We start from the raw sequence: 18,749 nt of genomic DNA, 5'->3' as shown, positions 1-18,749 counted from the left end.
ATATTTAAGGCAGAGATAGATAGATTCTTGATTAGTACGGGTGTCGGGGGTTACGGGGAGAAGGCAGGAGAATGGGGTTGAGAAGGAAAGAGATAGATCTGCCATGATTTTATTCTGAGAAACGTGGAAATGGATGCTGTGATATAACCAGGTTTTTGTTTGTTACTGCCTGCTTGCCACTTAGCAACTCTCGGTAGAGATAGATAGTTCAATCAGTCACAAAAATGACAAATGGAATGTTATCTAGTGTTGAGCAGGTCTATCCACTGCAGAGGAAATACAATCAATGGGATATGTAGCATCTGTGGAACAATTGAAAATTCATCAGAAAACTAGGCGCAGCATGTCTGACATACAAGCAAAATACCAGAAACATTCAACAGCCAGGTTGGTGTGTGTGGAATGAGAAACGGGCTTCCCCTTGCATGGTTGGTTTCCATCATGGCATTGAACACCTAACTGGGTCTTCAACATGTTGACTATTGGTGTAGGAAGGAACTGCAGATGCTGGTTTACACCGAAGAAAGACACAAATTGCTGGAGTAACTCAGCAGGTCAGGCAGCATCTGTGGAGAACATGGATAGGTGACGTTTCACAGAGTGCTGGAGTAACTCAGCGGGTCAGGCAGCATCTGTGGAGAACATGGATAGGTGACGTTTCACAGAGTGCTGGAGTAACTCAGCGGGTCAGGCAGCATCTGTGGAGAACATGGATAGCTGACTCTCTTTGCACAGATTCTGCCTGAGCTGCTGGGCGTTTCCAGGGTGAAACTGTAGAGGTTTTTAGCCTGGGGCTGTGGTGTAACAGTTAAAGTTCTGCCCCCATTAAGTAATTGCTTGCTTTATTTGCAGGCTGCTTCCAGAGACGCTGGTCGGTCCCAAGTGCTACGCCCACCTACTGGCCTATTATCGACAGTTACTTGCGGAAGCCCTTCTTAAAGACAGAATTAATATGGATAGTGCTGGTGAGATTACTAGGCTACAAGCCATCATGATATCCATACATGAAACTCACTATGTACCAGCAGGTTCCAATCTATTAGATATGTTCATTCATAAATGTATTTCTAAAAGCAAGGCATTTTATCTTCAGCAGACCGCTGCATGAATTCATGTAGTGAGTGGCTGTGGCAGCAACATACAGCCATAGAACAGCAGAGCACAGGGACAGGCTCTTCGGCCCACAATGTCTTTGCCAAACATGAGGCCAAATAATGCCTTATCTGCCTTCAAGAGAGAGCAGATGAGAGGTATAGATAGAATAGAGTCAGAACCTTGTTCCCAGGAAGGAAAAAAATCAAATGGGTAGGCCATTTAGAACGGAGACGAGGAAACACCTTTTCTCACAGAGAGTTGTGAGTCTGTGGAATTCTCTGCCTCAGAGGGCGGTGGAGGCCGGTTCTCTGGAAGCTTTCAAGAGAGAGCTAGATAGGGCTCTTAAAGATAGCGGAGTCAGGCGATATGGGGAGAAGGCAGGAACGGGGTACTGATTGGGGATGATCAGCCATGATCACATTGAATGACGCTGCTGGCTCGAAGGGCCGAATGGCCTACTCCTGCACCTATTGTGTATTGTCTATTGTCTAAAATCCACCAACAAGTTACAGCTCATTCAAAATGCCGCAGCCCGACTTTTAACAAACACCAAGAAAAGTGATCATATCACCCCAGTATTAAACTCCCTTCATTGGCTCCCTGTGAGATCCAGGATAGACTATAAAGTCCACCTTCTTGTCTAAAAAACCCTAAATGGCTCAGGAGCAGCGTATTTTACAGAGTCCCTCCTTCCCCATGCCCCCACTCGAGTGTTCAGCTTTTCTGATGCCGGCCTGTTAGCCTCTCAGTGCCGCAGTAATAAGATAATTGGTGAAGCAGCTTTTTTCAATGAGGCCCCCCCCCGAGCTGTGGAATACCCAACCCTGGGCCACGAGAGACGCCCACTTAGTTAGTTGACATTCTTAAACGGCAGCTACAATCTTATCTTTTCAATCAAGCTGTTACTCTGTATTTGACATCAGTGTCTTTGTTTCTTGTCTTTTTACACTCCATTTTTATTTTATGATTTCATAATTTTACATAAATCTGCTTTTTATGTTATTAACTGTCTATGTCGTCACTGTTTTAGTGTAAAGTGCTTTGGGTTGCATTCGGGTTGTATGAAAAGTGCTATACAGATAAAGTTATTATTATTATTATGACCAACTATTATCTGCCTGCATGCACATAATCCACATCCCTCCATTCCCTGCATATCCATGTGCCTATGCAAAAATAATTCTAAAGTCCACTATCGCAGATGCCTCCACCGCCACCCAGCCAGCCCCAGGCACCCACTGCCCTGTGTGTAAAAGAACATTGTCTGTAAATCTCCTTTAAGCTTTGCTGCTCTCATCCCCTTTAAACTTTGCCCCTTTCACCTTATAGCTACACCCTCTAATATTTGATTTTTCCATCCAGGGATAAAGAATCTGACTCGATCCCATCTTTGCCTCATCATTTGATGCAATCTCCCTGCAACCTCTGGCATTCCAAAGAAAACAATTCTCTGTCCAACCTCTCCATGTGGCTAATGCCTCCTAATTGAGACATCAATCTGGTGAACCTTCGCTGCACCCTTTCCTAAGCCTCCATATCATTCACGTATTGGGGCGATCAGAATTTCACACAATGCTCCAAACGTGGCCTAACTAAAGTACAATAAAGCTGCCTCATGACAATCTAACTCTTGTACTCAATGCTTTGACCTATGAAAGCAAGCATACTGTACGCCCTCTTTACCACTCCTATAGAAACATAGAAAATAGGTGCAGGAGGAGGCCATTTGGCCCTTCGAGCCAGCACCGCAATTCATTGTGATCATGGCTGATCGTCCCTTATCAATAACCCGTGCCTGCCTTCTCCTCATATCCCTTGACTCCACTAGCTCCTAGAGCTCTATCTAACTCTCTTAAATCCATCCAGTGACTTGGCCTCCACTGCCCTCTGTGGCAGGGAATTCCATAAATTCACAACTCTCTGGGTGAAAAAGTTTTTTCTCACCTCAATCTTAAATGGCCTCCCCTTTATTCTAAGACTGTGGCCCCTGGTTCTGGACTCGCCCCACATTGGGAACATTTTTCCTGCATCTAGCTTGTCCAGTCCTTTTATAATTTTATATGTTTCTATAAGAACCCCCTCATCCTTCTAAACTCCAGTGAATACAAGCCTAGTCTTTTCAATCTTTCCTCATATGGCAGTCCCGCCATCCCAGGGATCAATCTCGTGAACCTACACTGCACTGCCTCGATCACAAGGATGTCCTTCCTCAAATGAGGAGACCAAAACTGTACACAATACTCCAGATGTGATCTCAGAGAATTATAGTCTTGGACCCCTAGCTCTCTCTGTATATCATTGATGTTAAGGTTCACACCATTAACTGTATACTTTCTCCCTACATTTGACCTGCCAAAGTGCAACGCCTCGCACTTGCTCGTATTAAACTCCGCCTACCATTTCTCAACCCATTACTGTAACTGACCAATATCCTGCTGAGAAACCATCTTCCAGAATGGGCCCCATCAATCTTGGTGTCATCTGCAAACTTATTAACCAACCTGTCCACTGTTATGTTCAAGTCATTTATATCTATCACAAACAGGAACTGTTCTTGGTCTTGGTCGAATGTGCTTTGCACAAAGAGATGCGAGATGTTGGAATGAAGTGCATGTATCGGCATTGACTTTTCTTCTTTCCGTGCATTACAGATCTCATCTGTAACCCAGTGCTGGCAACTTTCTCCGAACTACTGGAACAGACTGATATCGTAGATGCTCTGCGGGTAAGGCTTTAGTTATTGTTCTGTGCTGCTATATTTCCTGACACAAAGCTCGGCTTGTACTTGCTAGAATTTAGAAGATTGAGGGGGATCTTATAGAAACTTACAAAATTCTTAAGGGGTTGGACAGGCTAGATGCAGGAAGATTTTTCCCGATGTTGGGGAAGTCCAGAACAAGGGGTCACAGTTTAAGGATAAGGGGGAAATCTTTTAGAACCGAGATGAGGAAAATATTTTTCACACAGAGAGTGGTGAATCTCTGGAATTCACTGCCACAGAAGGTAGTTGAGGCCAGTTCATTGGCTATATTTAAGAGGGAGTTAGATGTGGCCCTTGTGGCTAAAGGGATCAGGGGGTATGGAGAGAAGGCAGGTACAGGATACTGAGTTGGATGATCAGCCATGATCATATTGAATGGCGGTGCAGGCTTGAAGGGCCGAATGGCCTACTCCTGCACCTATTTTCTATGTTTCTATGTTTCTAGGTAACAGTAATGAAAGAATAGACGCAGATAGTGAAGATGGTTGTGAACGATTGCAGCAGGATCTGAATCGATTGGCCAGGTGGGCGGAGGAATGGTTGATGGAATTTAGAACAGAGAAGTGTGAGGTGTTGCATTTTGGGACGTCGAACATGGGCAGGACTTACACAGTGAATGGTCGGCCTCTGGGTAGTGTTGTAGAGCAGAGGGATCTAGGAGTACAGGTGCATGGTTCCTTGAAGGTCGAGTCGCAGATAGATAAGGTGGTCAAAAAGGCTTTTGGCCTTCCTCAGTCAGAGTATTGTATAAACGTTGGGAGGTCATGTTGCAGTTGTATAAGACGTTGGTGAGACCGCATTTAGAATATTGTGTTCAGTTCTGGGCACCATGTTTTAGGAAAGATATTGTCAAGCTGGAAAGGATTCAGAGAAGATTTACGAGGATGTCGCCAGGACTTGAAGGTGTGAGCTATAGGGAGAGGTTAAGTAGGCTGGGTCTCTATTCCATGGAGCGTAGGAGGATGAGGGGTGATCTTATAGAGGTGTATAAAATCATGAGAGGAATAGATCAGGTAGATGCACCGAGTCTCTTGCCCAGAGTAGGTGAATCGAGGACCAGAGGACACGGGTTCAAAGTGAGGGGGGGAAAGATTCAATAGGAAGCTGAGGGGTAACTTTTTCACACAAAGGGTGGTGGGTGTATGGAACGAGCTGCTAGCGGAGGTAGTTGAGGCTGGGACTATTGCAACGTTAAAGAAACATTTTGACTAGTACATGGATAGGACAGGTTTGGAGGGATATGGGCCAAATACTGGTATAGATGGGCCGAAGGTCCTGTTTCCACACTGTGTGACTCAATGAATCTATGAATCTAATAAAGAAAAGTTCCACTAGCAATTCAACTCAATGCAATACCTTGGTCACTGTTCACAGCAGCTTTAAAGTTTGCATTTAGCTCCACTGTAGCTTCTAGGAGTCTGTTTCCTCCTCAGCAAACTACCAGTGGAACCTCCATTCTTTCTCTCATTCATTCAAGAGCAGATTATTCTAATGCCTCACTCTCCATTGTCGCATGTACTAACTTCCCTTATCGTGTATCTGTACACTGTAAATGACTCGATTATAATCATGTATTGTCTTTCCACTGACTGAATAGCATGCAACAAAAAAGCTTTTCACTGTACCTCGGTATACGTGACAATATATAAGATTATTAAGGGTTTGGACATGCTAGAGGCAGGAAACATGTTCCTGATGTTGGGGGAGTCCAGAACCAGGGGCCACAGTTTAAGAATAAGGGGTAAGTCATTTAGAACGGAGACGAGGAAACACTTTTTCACACAGAGAGTGGTGAGTCTGTGGAATTCTCTGCCTTAGAGGGCGGTGGAGGCCGGTTCCCAGGATACTTTCAAGAGAGAGCTAGATAGGGCTGTTAAAGATAGCGGATCCAGGGGATATGGGGAGAAGGCAGGAACGGGGTACTGATTGGGGATGATCAGCCATAATCACATTGAATGGTGGTGCTGGCTCAAAGGGCCGAATGGCCTACTCCTGCACCCATTTTCTATCTTTCTATGTTTTTATCATCTGTGGAACATGAAACAGAGATAATGTTGCAGGTGGAAGACTTTCCTGATGATTCGTGGCTATATTGGCTTTTCTAAAGTTCTCCCCTAAAGGGTCTGTCCCACTTACCCGATTTTTTTCGGCGACTTGCCGGCAGCCATCTTAGTTGCAGCAGGTCGGCGAAAACGTTCAAAATGTTGAAAATCCATCGGCGACCAGAAAAAGGCACGACTCTTTGGGTGACTCTACGTGAGTAGTCGCCCAAAGAGTCGTACCTTTTTCTGGTCGCCACTGGATTTTCAATTTTGTTTTCATCTTCGGGGACCTGCTGCGACTAGGACGGGTGCCGGCAAGTCGGCCAAAAAAAATTGCGTGAGTGCGACAGGCCCTTCATTGCAGATACTAACACTTGAGAATGTTCCCGACCTGAAACGTGGTCTGTCCATTCCCTCCTCAACAGATGACCTGCTGAGTTCCTCCAGCACTGTGTTATTTTGGTTTGAATTCTAATACTTTTCATTTTGAGTTTAAACAAATCTCCAGTTGTGTTTCGCTCGCTAGAGTGATTCTTTTTAACTAACCCAGATGGCTCATTAGAATAAGGGGCAAGCCATTTGGAACGGAGACGAGGAAACACTTTTTCTCTCAGAGAGTGGTGAGTGTGGAATTCTCTGCCTCAGAGGGCGGTGGAGGCCGTATCCCTGGATGCTTTCAAGAGAGAGCTAGATAGGGCTCTTAAAGATAGCGGAGTCAGGGGATATGGCGAGAAGGCAGGAACGGGGTACTGATTGTGGATGATCAGCCATGATCACATTGAATGGCAGTGCTGGCTCAAAAGGCTGAATGGCCTACTCCTGCACCTATTGTCTATTGTCATTGTTCACTGACAAACAAATACTCAATCCCATTTGACAGTGAAGGAAACAAAGAACGCACTTGTTATCTTAAAGGAATGAACATATCAAATATTCACCAGGTTTCAATAAAACCCATCTCATTTGTTGTTTTACTGGTTTTCTCTCAGTGGAATTGGACAGGAATTTTATCTTTTACCACCATCTGCTGAAAAATGTAGCTTCCTTTTGCCTCAAATATTTGCAACCGTCGGAAGTCCCACCTGACCCTCATCCATCTCATCCCTGGTGAAGGGTTTCGGCCCGAAACGTTGCCTATTTCCTTCGCTCCATAGATGCTGCCTCACCCACTGAGTTTCTCCAGCACTTTTGTCTACTTTCATCCCTGGTGGGTCCGATTCTGTGTGAAAATGTTCTTTTGCTTACAAACCTTTAACTATATTTTTTTATTTCAAATAATAAACCTTGTTCATGAAAATATACACAAGTACAAAAAAAACCAGAGCATATTTGTCGTGTGGTTCAGTCTGTACATGCAGTGTTGAAAACAATGCGTTGGAGGAACACAGCGGGTCAGGCAGTGTCGTGGAGGGAAAGCTCAAGTTCAAGTTACATTTATTGTCACATGCACCAATTGGTAAAGTGAGATGTGAGTTACCGTACAGCCATACGAATAAACAGAACACAACACACGATAGAGTTTAACATGAACACCCCCATACAGCGGAATCAACGTTTCCCACTGTGAGGGAAGGCAATAAAGTTCAGTCATCTTCCTCTATGTTCACCCGTGGTCGGGACCTTTGAACTCCCCGCAGTCGCCGCTACGGGCGGCCCGATGTTCAGGTCCTCTCGCCGGGATGATCAAAACTCCGGCGTCAGAACGGAAGAACACACTCAGCGGCTTGGAGTCTCCAAATCGGCCGCTTCCTACCGGAGACCGCGGCTCACAAAGTCCACAGGCTGAGCTGGGCGGAGCTCCAACACTGGCGATCCTCGGCAAGATCCCAGTCTTAGTCTCCGTCTCTTCCCTCCTTGTTCTCCCTCTGCGCTGAGGCGATCGATCCAGGCCGAAGATGCCGCTCTCCAGTCCAGCGGACCTCTGTGGTGATGTCGCCGCTGCCGAAAGCTGGAACGCCGTCTCAGCTCCGAGACGGCCCGCCACAGCATCAGCTCCGGGCAGCTGCCCCAGCTCCAGGTCCCGCAGTCTCCGCTCCGGGCCGCCGCCCCAGCTCCGGGTCCCGCAGTCTCCGCTCCAGGCCGCCGCCCCAGCTCCGGGTCCCGCAGTCTCCGCTCCGGGCCGCCGCCCCAGCTCCGGGTCCCGCAGTCTCCGCTCCGGGCTGCTGCTCCGGGTCCCGCAGTCTCCGCTCCGGGCCGCCGCCCCAGCTCCGGGTCCCGCAGTCTCCGCTCCGGGCTGCTGCTCCGGGTCCCGCAGTCTCCGCTCCGGGCCGCCGCCCCAGCTCCGGGTCCCGCAATCTCCGCTCCGGGCCGCTGCCCCAGCTCCGGGTCCCGCAGTCTCCGCTCCGGGCCACCGCCCCAGCTCCGGGTCCCGCAGTCTCCGCTCCGGGCCGCCGCCCCAGCTCCGGGTCCCGCAGTCTCCGCTCCGGGCCGCGGCCCCAGCTCCGGGTCCCGCAGTCTCCGCTCCGGGCTGCTGCTCCGGGTCCCGCAGTCTCCGTTCCGGGCCGCTGCTCCAGCTCCTGGTCCCGCAGTCTCCGCTCTGGGCCGCTGCCCCAGCTCCGGGTCCCGCAATCTCCGCTCCGGGCCGCTGCCCCAGCTCCGGGTCCCGCAGTCTCCGCTCCAGGTCCCGCAATCTCCGCTCCGGGCCGCTGCCCCAGCTCCGGGTCCCGCAGTCTCCGCTCCAGGTCCCGCAATCTCCGCTCCGGGCCGCCGCCCCAGCTCCGGGTCCCGCAGTCTCCGCTCCGGGCAGCTGCCCCAGCTCCGGGTCCCGCAGTCTCCGCTCCGGGCCGCTGCCCCAGCTCCGGGTCCCGCAGTCTCCGCTCTAGGCCGCTGCCCCAGCTCCGGGTCCCGCTGTCTCAGCTCCGAGCCCCGCTGCATCAGCTCCAGGCCGCCGCCGAAAGCCAGAACGCCGCAGCAGCAAGTCGGGCCACCGCTGCCTTAGCCCCGAAGACGGCCAGCCTCCCGTTGGTAAGTCCTGGCTGGCTCTGCCTCCGGAGCCTCGGGGTCGGTCGCAGGCTGGAGGCCGCCAGCTCCGCCATTAGGCCTCAGCGCAGACGGAGGCAGAGAAGGGGGATACCATACGAAAAAGTCACATTCCCCCGAAGGAAGAGACAGAGAACATGTTTCACCCCCCCTCTAACACAACCCAACAAACTAAAACGTAACCAAAACAAGACAAAAAAAACAACAGAAAAAAGTAAAGACAGACGGACTGCAGGCGAGCCGCAGCTGTTAACAGCACCGCCACTTCCGGAGTGCCAGCGCCTCTTCATCTCCTTTCTGAAGGTGCGTCCTTTTATTCCTAGGCTGTGCCCTCTGGTCCTAGACTCTCACGTTAGTGAAAACACCCTCTCTATATCCATTCCATCCAGGCCTTTCACCATCCATACTCCGACGTACCCACTCTATATCCATTCCATCCAGGCCTTTCACCATACTCCGACGTACCCACAGACCCTGATGCAGACGTCATGCTTACGTTTAGGTTACTATCAGTCACAATTCCCATGAGAAGGGCTATCATTCTCCCAAGTTAGTTTACTTCAATACTTGGAAGAAGGTGTGGAACCAAATGACTGAATGAAACCATCACACTTCCAGCAGCTCTAGCCTACCATCTCCTTCTCTATCTCACCTCATCTTACCCTAACCATACAAGAGTGAAGAGTATTTAATTGTCAACAGAACTATGGAATTCTTGCTTGCTGCACTGAACAGGCGTGTAAACACAGTCACACACAAGCATAATGTTTTATTATTAATGTTTAATGTTTTATGTGTCATTCCTAACTGTCACTGTATGTCATGTTGTCACTTGTGGGCGGAGCACCAAGGCAAATTCCTTGTATGGGAATACTTGGCCAATAAGCATATTCATTCATTCATTCATTCATGTATAATCAATAATATAATAAATTAATAACTTTAATAGTACAAATCCAAAATCGGTCGTGCAACCTCAGACACCGTCCATAGAAGATCACAGTTGCTGAGGTCAGTGTTGTGCAGTGTTCAAGAGCCTGATGGTTGCTGGGAAGAAGCTGTTCTTGAACCTGGAGGTCACGGTTTTCAGGCTCCTGTACCTTCTTCCCGATGGTAGCAGCGAGATGAGAGCGTGGCCAGGGTGGTGTGGGTCTCTGATGATGCTGGCTGCCTTTTTGAGGCAGCGCCTCCTGTAGATGCCTTCGATGGTGGGGAGGTCAGTACCTGTGATGAACCTGTGAAAAAGGATTAAAAATGCTGATTTCTCTAATTTGACCAAACCTGTTAACTCAACCTACACTGCGTTTAGAACATTGGCTGTCAGCGGGCTTGTCATTTGGTATTCTTTGGGTAAAAATACTGATTTGCATTTATCAGCCACAAGAATATTCCTACCTCACCATGTATATTTGCAAGAGTTCTTGGTAACTCTAACCACATTAAAACAAACAAGATCTTGTTCAAAAGGGCACGGAGCAGCTGGAAAATCAGCTGAAATGTGAAACTCAGGACCAACATAATGATTAACTTTTTGAAAGGGAAACAATAATGCATCCGTGTTACAGATGACCACACATGATATACTTCCCTCCTTCTGCCACAAACACTCTCCCAAAATTGTCAACTCAAAATTTCCAATTTTAATACAGGCGCAGCGGTAGAGTTGCTGCCTCACAGAGCCACAGACCCGGGTTCCATCCTGACTACAGCTGCTGTCTGTACGGAGTTTGTACCTTCCCCCCGCGACCTGGTTTCTCCGGGTGCTCTGGCAGACTCGGTGGGCCAAAGAGCCTGTTTCTGCACTGTACCGCTAAACTAAACTCAACCAGTCACCAATTTCCTAAAACGCCATTTCGTACACACGAGATTCCCAAATCTAGAATGGGAGAGGCATGCTTAGTTCACATTAATATGAATTACATCACATTTAGGTCTTTATTTGACAATAGACAATAGGTGCAGGAGTAGGCCATTCGGCCCTTCGAGCCAGCACCGCCATTCAATGTGATCACGGCTGATCATCCCCAATCAGTACCCCGTTCCTGCCTTCTCCCCATATCCCCTGACTCCGCTATCTTTTAGAGCCCTATCTAGCTCTCCCTTGAAAGCATCCAGAGAACCGGCCTCCACCGCCCTCTGAGGCAGAGAATTCCACAGACTCACAACTCTCTGCTGTAGTTTTGGGAGCAACAACAGCAGCAGGAGATAAGCAAGAGATACGACTGATTGGCTCTAGCCCAAGTGGGAGGAGAGAAGTGAAAACAGTTAAAGTACAGGTCAAGGACAGGCAGACTTGACTCAGAACTGCTGTAGTTTTGGGAGCAACAACAGCAGCAGGAGCTTAGCAAGAGATACGACTGATTGGCTCTAGCCCAAGTGGGAGGAGAGAAGTGAGTCAGTGCTGGGAAAACAGTTGAAAACTGAGGAATTTGGTTTGTAAATTGGTAAATCAGGCAATTTATCAGTCAATTTAAGCAAGACTGCTCTTAGCGAGCGGCAGTGAGTGAGCGGCCTTGTGAGGGAAGTGCGAGTCTTTGGCTCGAGAGTCTTCGGAGAGGAGACGAAAGAAGGAGATGTCAGGCAAGCTGATTCAGTGCGATGCTTGCAGTATGTGGGAGGTCAAGGACACCGCCGGTGCCTCTGGCTGCTACAAATGCGAGAAGTGCATCCAGGTAGAGCTCCTGAAGGGCCGTGTTGGGGAACTTGAGAAGCAAGTGGATGACCTCCGGTTCGTCCGAGAAACGGAGTCGTTCCTCGACAAGTCCTACAGTACGATTGTTACACCTAAGGTACTGGAAGAGAGAAGGTGGGAGACAGTGAGAACGGGAGGGAAGCATGGAATGCCAACGTCCCCGGGTGTTGTACCTCTTGTGAACAGGTTCACCCACTTAGAAGCTGTCGGGACAGAAGAGGTGTTTACACTGGGCGACGGACTGGCTTGTGATGCGTATAGGGCTGTTGAGCAAAAACCAAAAAGGCCTAAGGCAGGCAACGCCATTGTAGTGGGAGACTCCATTGTGAGAGGTACGGACAGGGGTTTCTGCGGCAACAGACGGGATGCGAGGATGGTGTGCTGCCTTCCTGGTGCCAGGATCCAGGATGTCACGGACAGAGTGCAGAAAATCCTCAAGGGCGAAGGTGAACATCCGGAAGTGGTAGTGCATGTCGGCACAAACGATGTCGGAAAGAAGGGGATGAATATTCTGCAGCGTGACTTTAGAGAGCTCGGAAAAATGCTGAAAAGCAGGACCTCCAGGGTTGTTATCTCCGGTTTGCTTCCAGTTCCTCGTGCTGGCGAGAGCAGGAACAGGGAGATACGGGACCTGAACGTGTGGCTGAGGAACTGGTGCACGGGGCAGGGATTTAGATTCTTAGATCACTGGGATCTGTTTTGGGGTAAGGGGGAACTGTACAAAAGGGACGGATTGCATCTTAACAGGTGTGGGACCAGCATTCTGGCAGGCAGGTTTGCCACTGCTACACGGGTGATTTTAAACTGAATAAGGGGGGTGGGGTGTCGAATGGGATAGTGGAGGATGGAGTTAAAGGGAGAGGGTTTCTTAAATGTGTGAGCGTAGAGACAGAGGGGTGTAAAATGAGGGTAGAAGCAATAGGTAGCAAGGTGAAAAGTAAAAGTGGCAGGCCGGAAAATCCAAGGCAAAAATCAAAAAGGGCCACTTTTCCAGGTTAGCCGGGAAGTGGTGTTGGGTAAATTAAATGGATTAAAGGCCGGTAAATCCCCAGGGCCAGATAGGCTGCATCCCAGAGTACTTAAGGAAGTAGCTCCAGAAATAGTGGATGCATTAGTAATAATCTTTCAAAACTCTTTAGATTCTGGAGTAGTTCCTGAGGATTGGTGGGTAGCAAACGTAACCCCACTTTTTAAGAAGGGAGCGAGAGAGAAAACGGGGAATTACAGACCAGTTAGTCTAACATCGGTAGTGGGGAAACTGCTAGAGTCAGTTATTAAAGATGGGATAGCAGCACATTTGGAAAGTGGTGAAATCATTGGACAAAGTCAGCATGGATTTACAAAAGGTAAATCATGTCTGACGAATCTTATAGAATTTTTCGAGGATGTAACTAGTAGCGTGGATAGGGGAGAACCATGTGGTGTATCTGGACTTCCAGAAGGCTTTCGACAAGGTCCCACATAAGAGATTAGTATACAAACTTAAAGCACACGGCATTGGGGGTTCAGTATTGATGTGGATAGAGAACTGGCTGGCAAACAGGAAGCAAAGAGTAGGAGTAAACGGGTCCTTTTCACAATGGCAGGCAGTGACTAGTGGGGTACCGCAAGGCTCAGTGCTGGGACCCCAGCTATTTACAATATATATTAATGATCTGGATGAGGGAATTGAAGGCAATATCTCCAAGTTTGCAGATGACACTAAGCTGGGGGGCAGTGTTAGCTGTGAGGAGGATGCTAGGAGACTGCAAGGTGACTTGGATAGGCTGGGTGAGTGGGCAAATGTTTGGCAGATGCAGTATAATGTGGATAAATGTGAGGTTATCCATTTTGGTGGCAAAAACAGGAAAGCACACTATTATCTAAATGGTGGCCGACTAGGAAAAGGGGAGATGCAGCGAGACCTGGGTGTCATGGTACACCAGTCATTGAAAGTGGGCATGCAGGTGCAGCAGGCAGTGAAGAAAGCGAATGGTATGTTAGCTTTCATAGCAAAAGGATTTGAGTATAGGAGCAGGGAGGTTCTACTGCAGTTGTACAGGGTCTTGGTGAGACCACACGTGGAGTATTGCGTACAGTTTTGGTCTCCAAATCTGAGGAAGGACATTATTGCCATAGAGGGAGTGCAGAGAAGGTTCACCAGACTGATTCCTGGGATGTCAGGACTGTCTTATGAAGAAAGACTGGATAGACTTGGTTTATACTCTCTAGAATTTAGGAGATTGAGAGGGGATCTTATAGAAACTTACAAAATTCTTAAGGGGTTGGACAGGCTAGATGCAGGAAGATTGCTCCCGATGTTGGGGAAGTCCAGGACAAGGGGTCACAGCTTAAGGATAAGGGGGAAATCCTTTAAAACCGAGATGAGAAGAACTTTTTTCACACAGAGAGTGGTGAATCTCTGGAACTCTCTGCCACAGAGGGTAGTCGAGGCCAGTTCATTGGCTATATTTAAGAGGGAGTTAGATGTGGCCCTTGTGGCTAAGGGGATCAGGGGGTATGGAGAGAAGGCAGGTACGGGATACTGAGTTGGATGATCAGCCATGATCATATTGAATGGCGGTGCAGGCTCGAAGGGCCGAATGGCCTACTCCTGCATCTAATTTCTATGTTTCTATGTTTCTCTGTGAGAAAAAGTGTTTCCTCATCTCCGTTCTAAATGGCCTACCCCTTATTATTAAACGGTGGCCCCTGGTTCTGGACTCCCCGACATGGGGAACATGGTACTGTTCAGTGCTGTGTTATAGGTTTTGTAACTGGGAATACGAATGCCCTCCTGCTGTATTGTAAACCTCTCACTGACATCTGACTGTTTCCCCTCTCTGACAGAGCGCTTGGTCTGAAAGGGAATTAACCGTGAAACGATCAGAGAAGGTAATTGTTCTGTTTACTTTAATTGCATGCGTCTAATTTGTTGGCAACTTAACAATATAGCCCAGTAATGTTAATTTGGGAAGAATGCCGGGCGTGTGAAAGATTGCTCGTGCGAGAGCACCAGGGGGTAGCTGCTTTGCGGAAGTAGCAAGAGGAGGCACCAGTAGCAACAAGCAGTTGCATTTATAATGGCAGCCAGCACCTCAGGCATGTAACCTAACAAAATGTATCGGGTGGAGATTCATCGTGCAATACCTCACCTGTATCTCATTCTGATTGTTCATAGAGCATAGAATAAATAGTACAGCACACGAACAGGACCTTTAGCCCACAATAGACAATAGACAATGGGTGCAGGAGTAGGCCATTCGGCCCCTCAAGCCAGCACCGCTATTCACAGGGCACGGATAAAGTGAACGCTCACAGTCTGTTTCCCAGGGTAGAGGATTCAGAAACTAGAGGGCACAGGTTAAACAGGGTAATAGATAAATAAGTAGGGTAAATGCATAGTCTTTTACCCAGAGTAGGGGAATCAAGAACCTGAGGACATACTGTAGGTTCAAGGTGAATCGACAATAGACAATAGGTGCAGGAGTCGGCCATTCGGCCCTTCGAGCCAGCACCGCCATTCAATGTGATCATGGCTGATCATCCCCAATCAGTACCCCGTTCCTGCCTTCTCCCCATATCCCCTGACTCCGCTATTTTTAAGAGCCCTATCTAGCTCTCTCTTGAAAGCATCCAGAGAACCTGCCTCCACCACCCTCTGAGGCAGAGAATTCCATAAACTCGCAACTCTCCGTGTGAAAAAGTGTTTCCTCATCTCCGTTCTAAATGGCTTACCCCTTATTCTTAAACTGTGGCCCCTGGTTCTGGACTCCCCCAACATTGGGAACATGTTTCCTGCCTCTAGCATGTCCAAACCCTTAATATTCTTATATGTTTCAATGAGATACCCTCTCATCCTTCTAAACTCCAGAGTGTACAAGACCAGCTGCTCCATTTGGACAGGGGTTGGACAGGCTAGATGCAGGAAGATTGTTCCCGATGTTGGGGAAGTCCAGGACAAGGAGTCACAGCTTAAGGATAGAGGGGAAATCTTTTAGGACCGAGATGAGAAAAACATTTTTCACACAGAGAGTGGTGAATCTCTGGAAATCTCTGCCACAGAAGGTAATTGAGGCCAGTTCATTGGCTATATTTAAGAGGGAGTTAGATGTGGCCCTTGTGGCTAATGGGATCAGGGGGTATGGAGAGAAGGCAGGTACAGTATACTGAGTTGGATGATCAGCCATGATCATATTGAATGACGGTGCAGGCTTGAAGGGCCGAATGGCCTACTCCTGCACCTATTTTCTATGTTTCTACGTTTCTAGTCTCTCAACATATGACAGTCCCGCCATCCCGGGAATTAACCTTGTGAACCACCTCAATAGCAAGAATGTCCTTCCTCAAATTTGGAGACCAAAACAGCACACAATACTCCAGGTGTGGTCTCACTAGTGAAAAAGTGTTTCCTCATTCCTGTTCTAAATGGCTTACCCCTTATTCCGTGCCAAACATGATGCCAAGACCTAAGATAGTTACAAAGCGCTGGAGTAACTCAGCCGTTCAGACAACATCTCTGGAGAAAATGGATGGATGATGTTTTGGGTTGGGACCCTTCTGCGCACTTTGTGTCTATCTTCGGTAAACACCAGCATCTGTTGTTTCTTTCTACACATGATGCCAAAACCAACTCATATCTGCATGCACATAATCCACATCCCTCCACTCCCTGCATATCCTATCCCAAAGTCTTTTGAACACCACTATCGTATCTGCCTCCACAACCACCCCTGGCAGCACGTTCCAGGCACCCACCACCCTCTGTGTAAACACATTGCCCTGCACATCTTTAAACATTGCCCCTTTCACCTTCAAGCTTTGCCCTAAAGTATTTCTTTTTTTTTTCCTTCCTGGAAAAAAGTTCTGACTGTCTATCCTATCAAGGTGGCACGGTGGCGCAGCGGTACAGGGGCTGTCTTACAGCACCAGAGAACCGGATTCGATGCTTTCAAGTGAGAGCTAGATAGGGCTCTTAAAGATAGCGGAATCAGGGGATATGGGGAGAAGGCAGGAACGGGGTACTGATTGGGGATGATCAGCCGTGATCACATTGAATGGCGGTGCTGGCTCGAATGGCCAAATGGCCTACTCCTGCACCTATTGTCTATTGTCTATTGATCCTGGCTACAGGTGCTGTCTGCACAGAGTTTTTCCCGTGGCCTGCGTAGGCTTTTTCCCGTGACCTGCCTGGGCTTTTTCCAGGTGCTCCTGTTACCTCCCACATTCCAAAGATGTACAGGTTTGTAGGTTAGTTGGCTTCTGTAATTACTGTGTTGGATAGTGATAGTGGATGCTGGTCAGTGTGGACTCAGTGGGCCAAAGGGCTTGTTTCCACACTGTTATCTCTAAAGTTCATGCCTCTCATCATTTTATATAGTTTAGTTTATTTTGGAGAAACAGGCCCTTTGGCCCACCGGGTCCGCACCGACCAGCGATCCACGCACAGTAACACTATCCTACACCCACTAGGGACAAAGGTTTCAAGGGATATGGGCCAAACGCAGGCAAATGGGATGTGTAGATGGAGCCACTGGTCGGCACAAGCACCTATTTGCCTGCTGTATGTCTATGATTACCCTGGCAAATCTGAAAACTAGTTTGAACAGAACATTGATTTTTGACTGCCAGTACCCTAGGCCTAGATAGAGTGGATGTGGAGAGGATGTTTCCCCTCGTGCGAGAGTCTCGGACCAGAGGTCACAGCGTCAGAATGAAAGGGCATACCTGTAGAAAGGAGATAAGGAGGAATTTCTTTAGCCAAAGGCTGGTAAATCTGTGGAATTCATTGCCACAGACGGCTGTGGAAGCTGTCATTGAGTATTTTTATGCTGGAGGGTTAGGGTTCTTGAATAGTAAGTGTCAAAAATTATGGGGAGAAAGCAGGAGAATGTTGAGAGGAAAAGATAGATCAGCCACGATTGAATGGCGTAGTAGACTGATGGGCCGAATGGCCTGATTCTTCTCCTATGTTTTATGGTCTTATCGTGTCATAGAGCACGAGAATGGGGCCTTCAGTCCAAGTCTTCCATACTGACCGAGATTCCCCATCTGCCTGCATTTGGCCCATATCCGTTTGGCCCAATTGAGTACAGTTTTGGTCTCCTAATCTGAGGAAAGACATTCTTTGCCATAGAGGGAGTACAGAGAAGGTTCACCAACTGAGTCCTGGGATGGCAGGACTTTCATATGAAGAAAGACTGGATAGACTCGGCTTGTACTCGCTAGAATTTAGAAGATTGAGGGGGGATCTTATAGAAACTTACAAAATTCATAATGGGTTGGACAGGCTAGATGCAGGAAGATTGTTCCCGATGTTGGGGAAGTCCAGAACAAGGGGTCACAGTTTAAGGATAAGAGGGAAGTCTTTTAGGACCGAGATGAGAAAAACAAATTCACACAGAGAGTGGTGAATCTGTGGAATTCTCTGTCACAGAAGGTAGTTGAGGCCAGTTCATTGGCTATATTTAAGAGGGAGTTAGATGTGGCCCTTGTGGCTAAAGGGATCAGGGGGTATGGAGAGAATGCAGGTACAGGATACTGAGTTGGATGATCAGCCATGATCATATTGAATGGCGGTGCAGGCTCGAAGGGCCGAATGGCCTACACCTATTTTCTATGTTTCTATCCTTCTTTCCTGTCTGTACACCTGTCCAAATGTATTTTACAAGTTGTATTATATCTGCCTCAACTACGTCTTCTGGCAGCTTGTTCCATATACCCATGGATCAGAGCATTAAAGTACAAGAGTTAGGTAGTCATGATGCAGCTTTATAGGGCTTTGGTCAGGCTGCTTCCGGAGTATTGTGTGTAGTTCTGGTCAATAGACAATAGGTGCAGGAGTAGGCCATTCGGCCCTTCGAACCAGCACCGCCATTCACTGCAATCATGGCTGATCATCCCCAATCAGCACCCCGTTCCTGCCTTCTCCCCATATCCCCTGACTCCGCTATCTTTAAGAGCCCTATCCAGCTCTCTCTTGAAAGTATCCAGAGAACCGGCCTCCACCGCCCTCTGAGGCAGAGAATTCCACAGACTCACAACTCTCTGTGTGAAAAAGTGTCTCCTAGTCTCTGTTCTAAATGGCTTACTCGTTATTCTTAAACTGTGACCCCTGGTTCTGGACTCCCCCAACATCGGGAACATGTTTCCTGCCTCCATGTCCTCTGGTTCATGATTCTCCTACCCTGGGAAAGACTCT

General features: G+C 48.1%; 1 protein-coding gene across 2 annotated transcripts in view; it reads left to right on the top strand.

The window, feature by feature from the left end:
* Positions 1–18,749, top strand: part of nphp1 (nephrocystin 1) — a 105,015-nt gene that overhangs the window by 78,294 nt on the left and 7,972 nt on the right. For both annotated transcript variants that reach the window (XM_033022019.1, XM_033022020.1), the window contains 3 exons: positions 853–965; positions 3,747–3,820; positions 14,399–14,443. In XM_033022019.1, the coding sequence (XP_032877910.1) occupies positions 853–965; positions 3,747–3,820; positions 14,399–14,443 (232 nt within the window). The remainder of the gene's footprint in view (positions 1–852; positions 966–3,746; positions 3,821–14,398; positions 14,444–18,749) is intronic.

This window comes from Amblyraja radiata, chromosome 5 (assembly GCF_010909765.2).
Source record: "Amblyraja radiata isolate CabotCenter1 chromosome 5, sAmbRad1.1.pri, whole genome shotgun sequence".
In the NCBI taxonomy this organism is placed as follows: Eukaryota; Metazoa; Chordata; class Chondrichthyes; order Rajiformes; family Rajidae; genus Amblyraja; species Amblyraja radiata.
The sequence above is the reverse complement of the archived record's forward strand: the minus strand, read 5'-3'. Positions and strand labels throughout refer to the sequence as shown.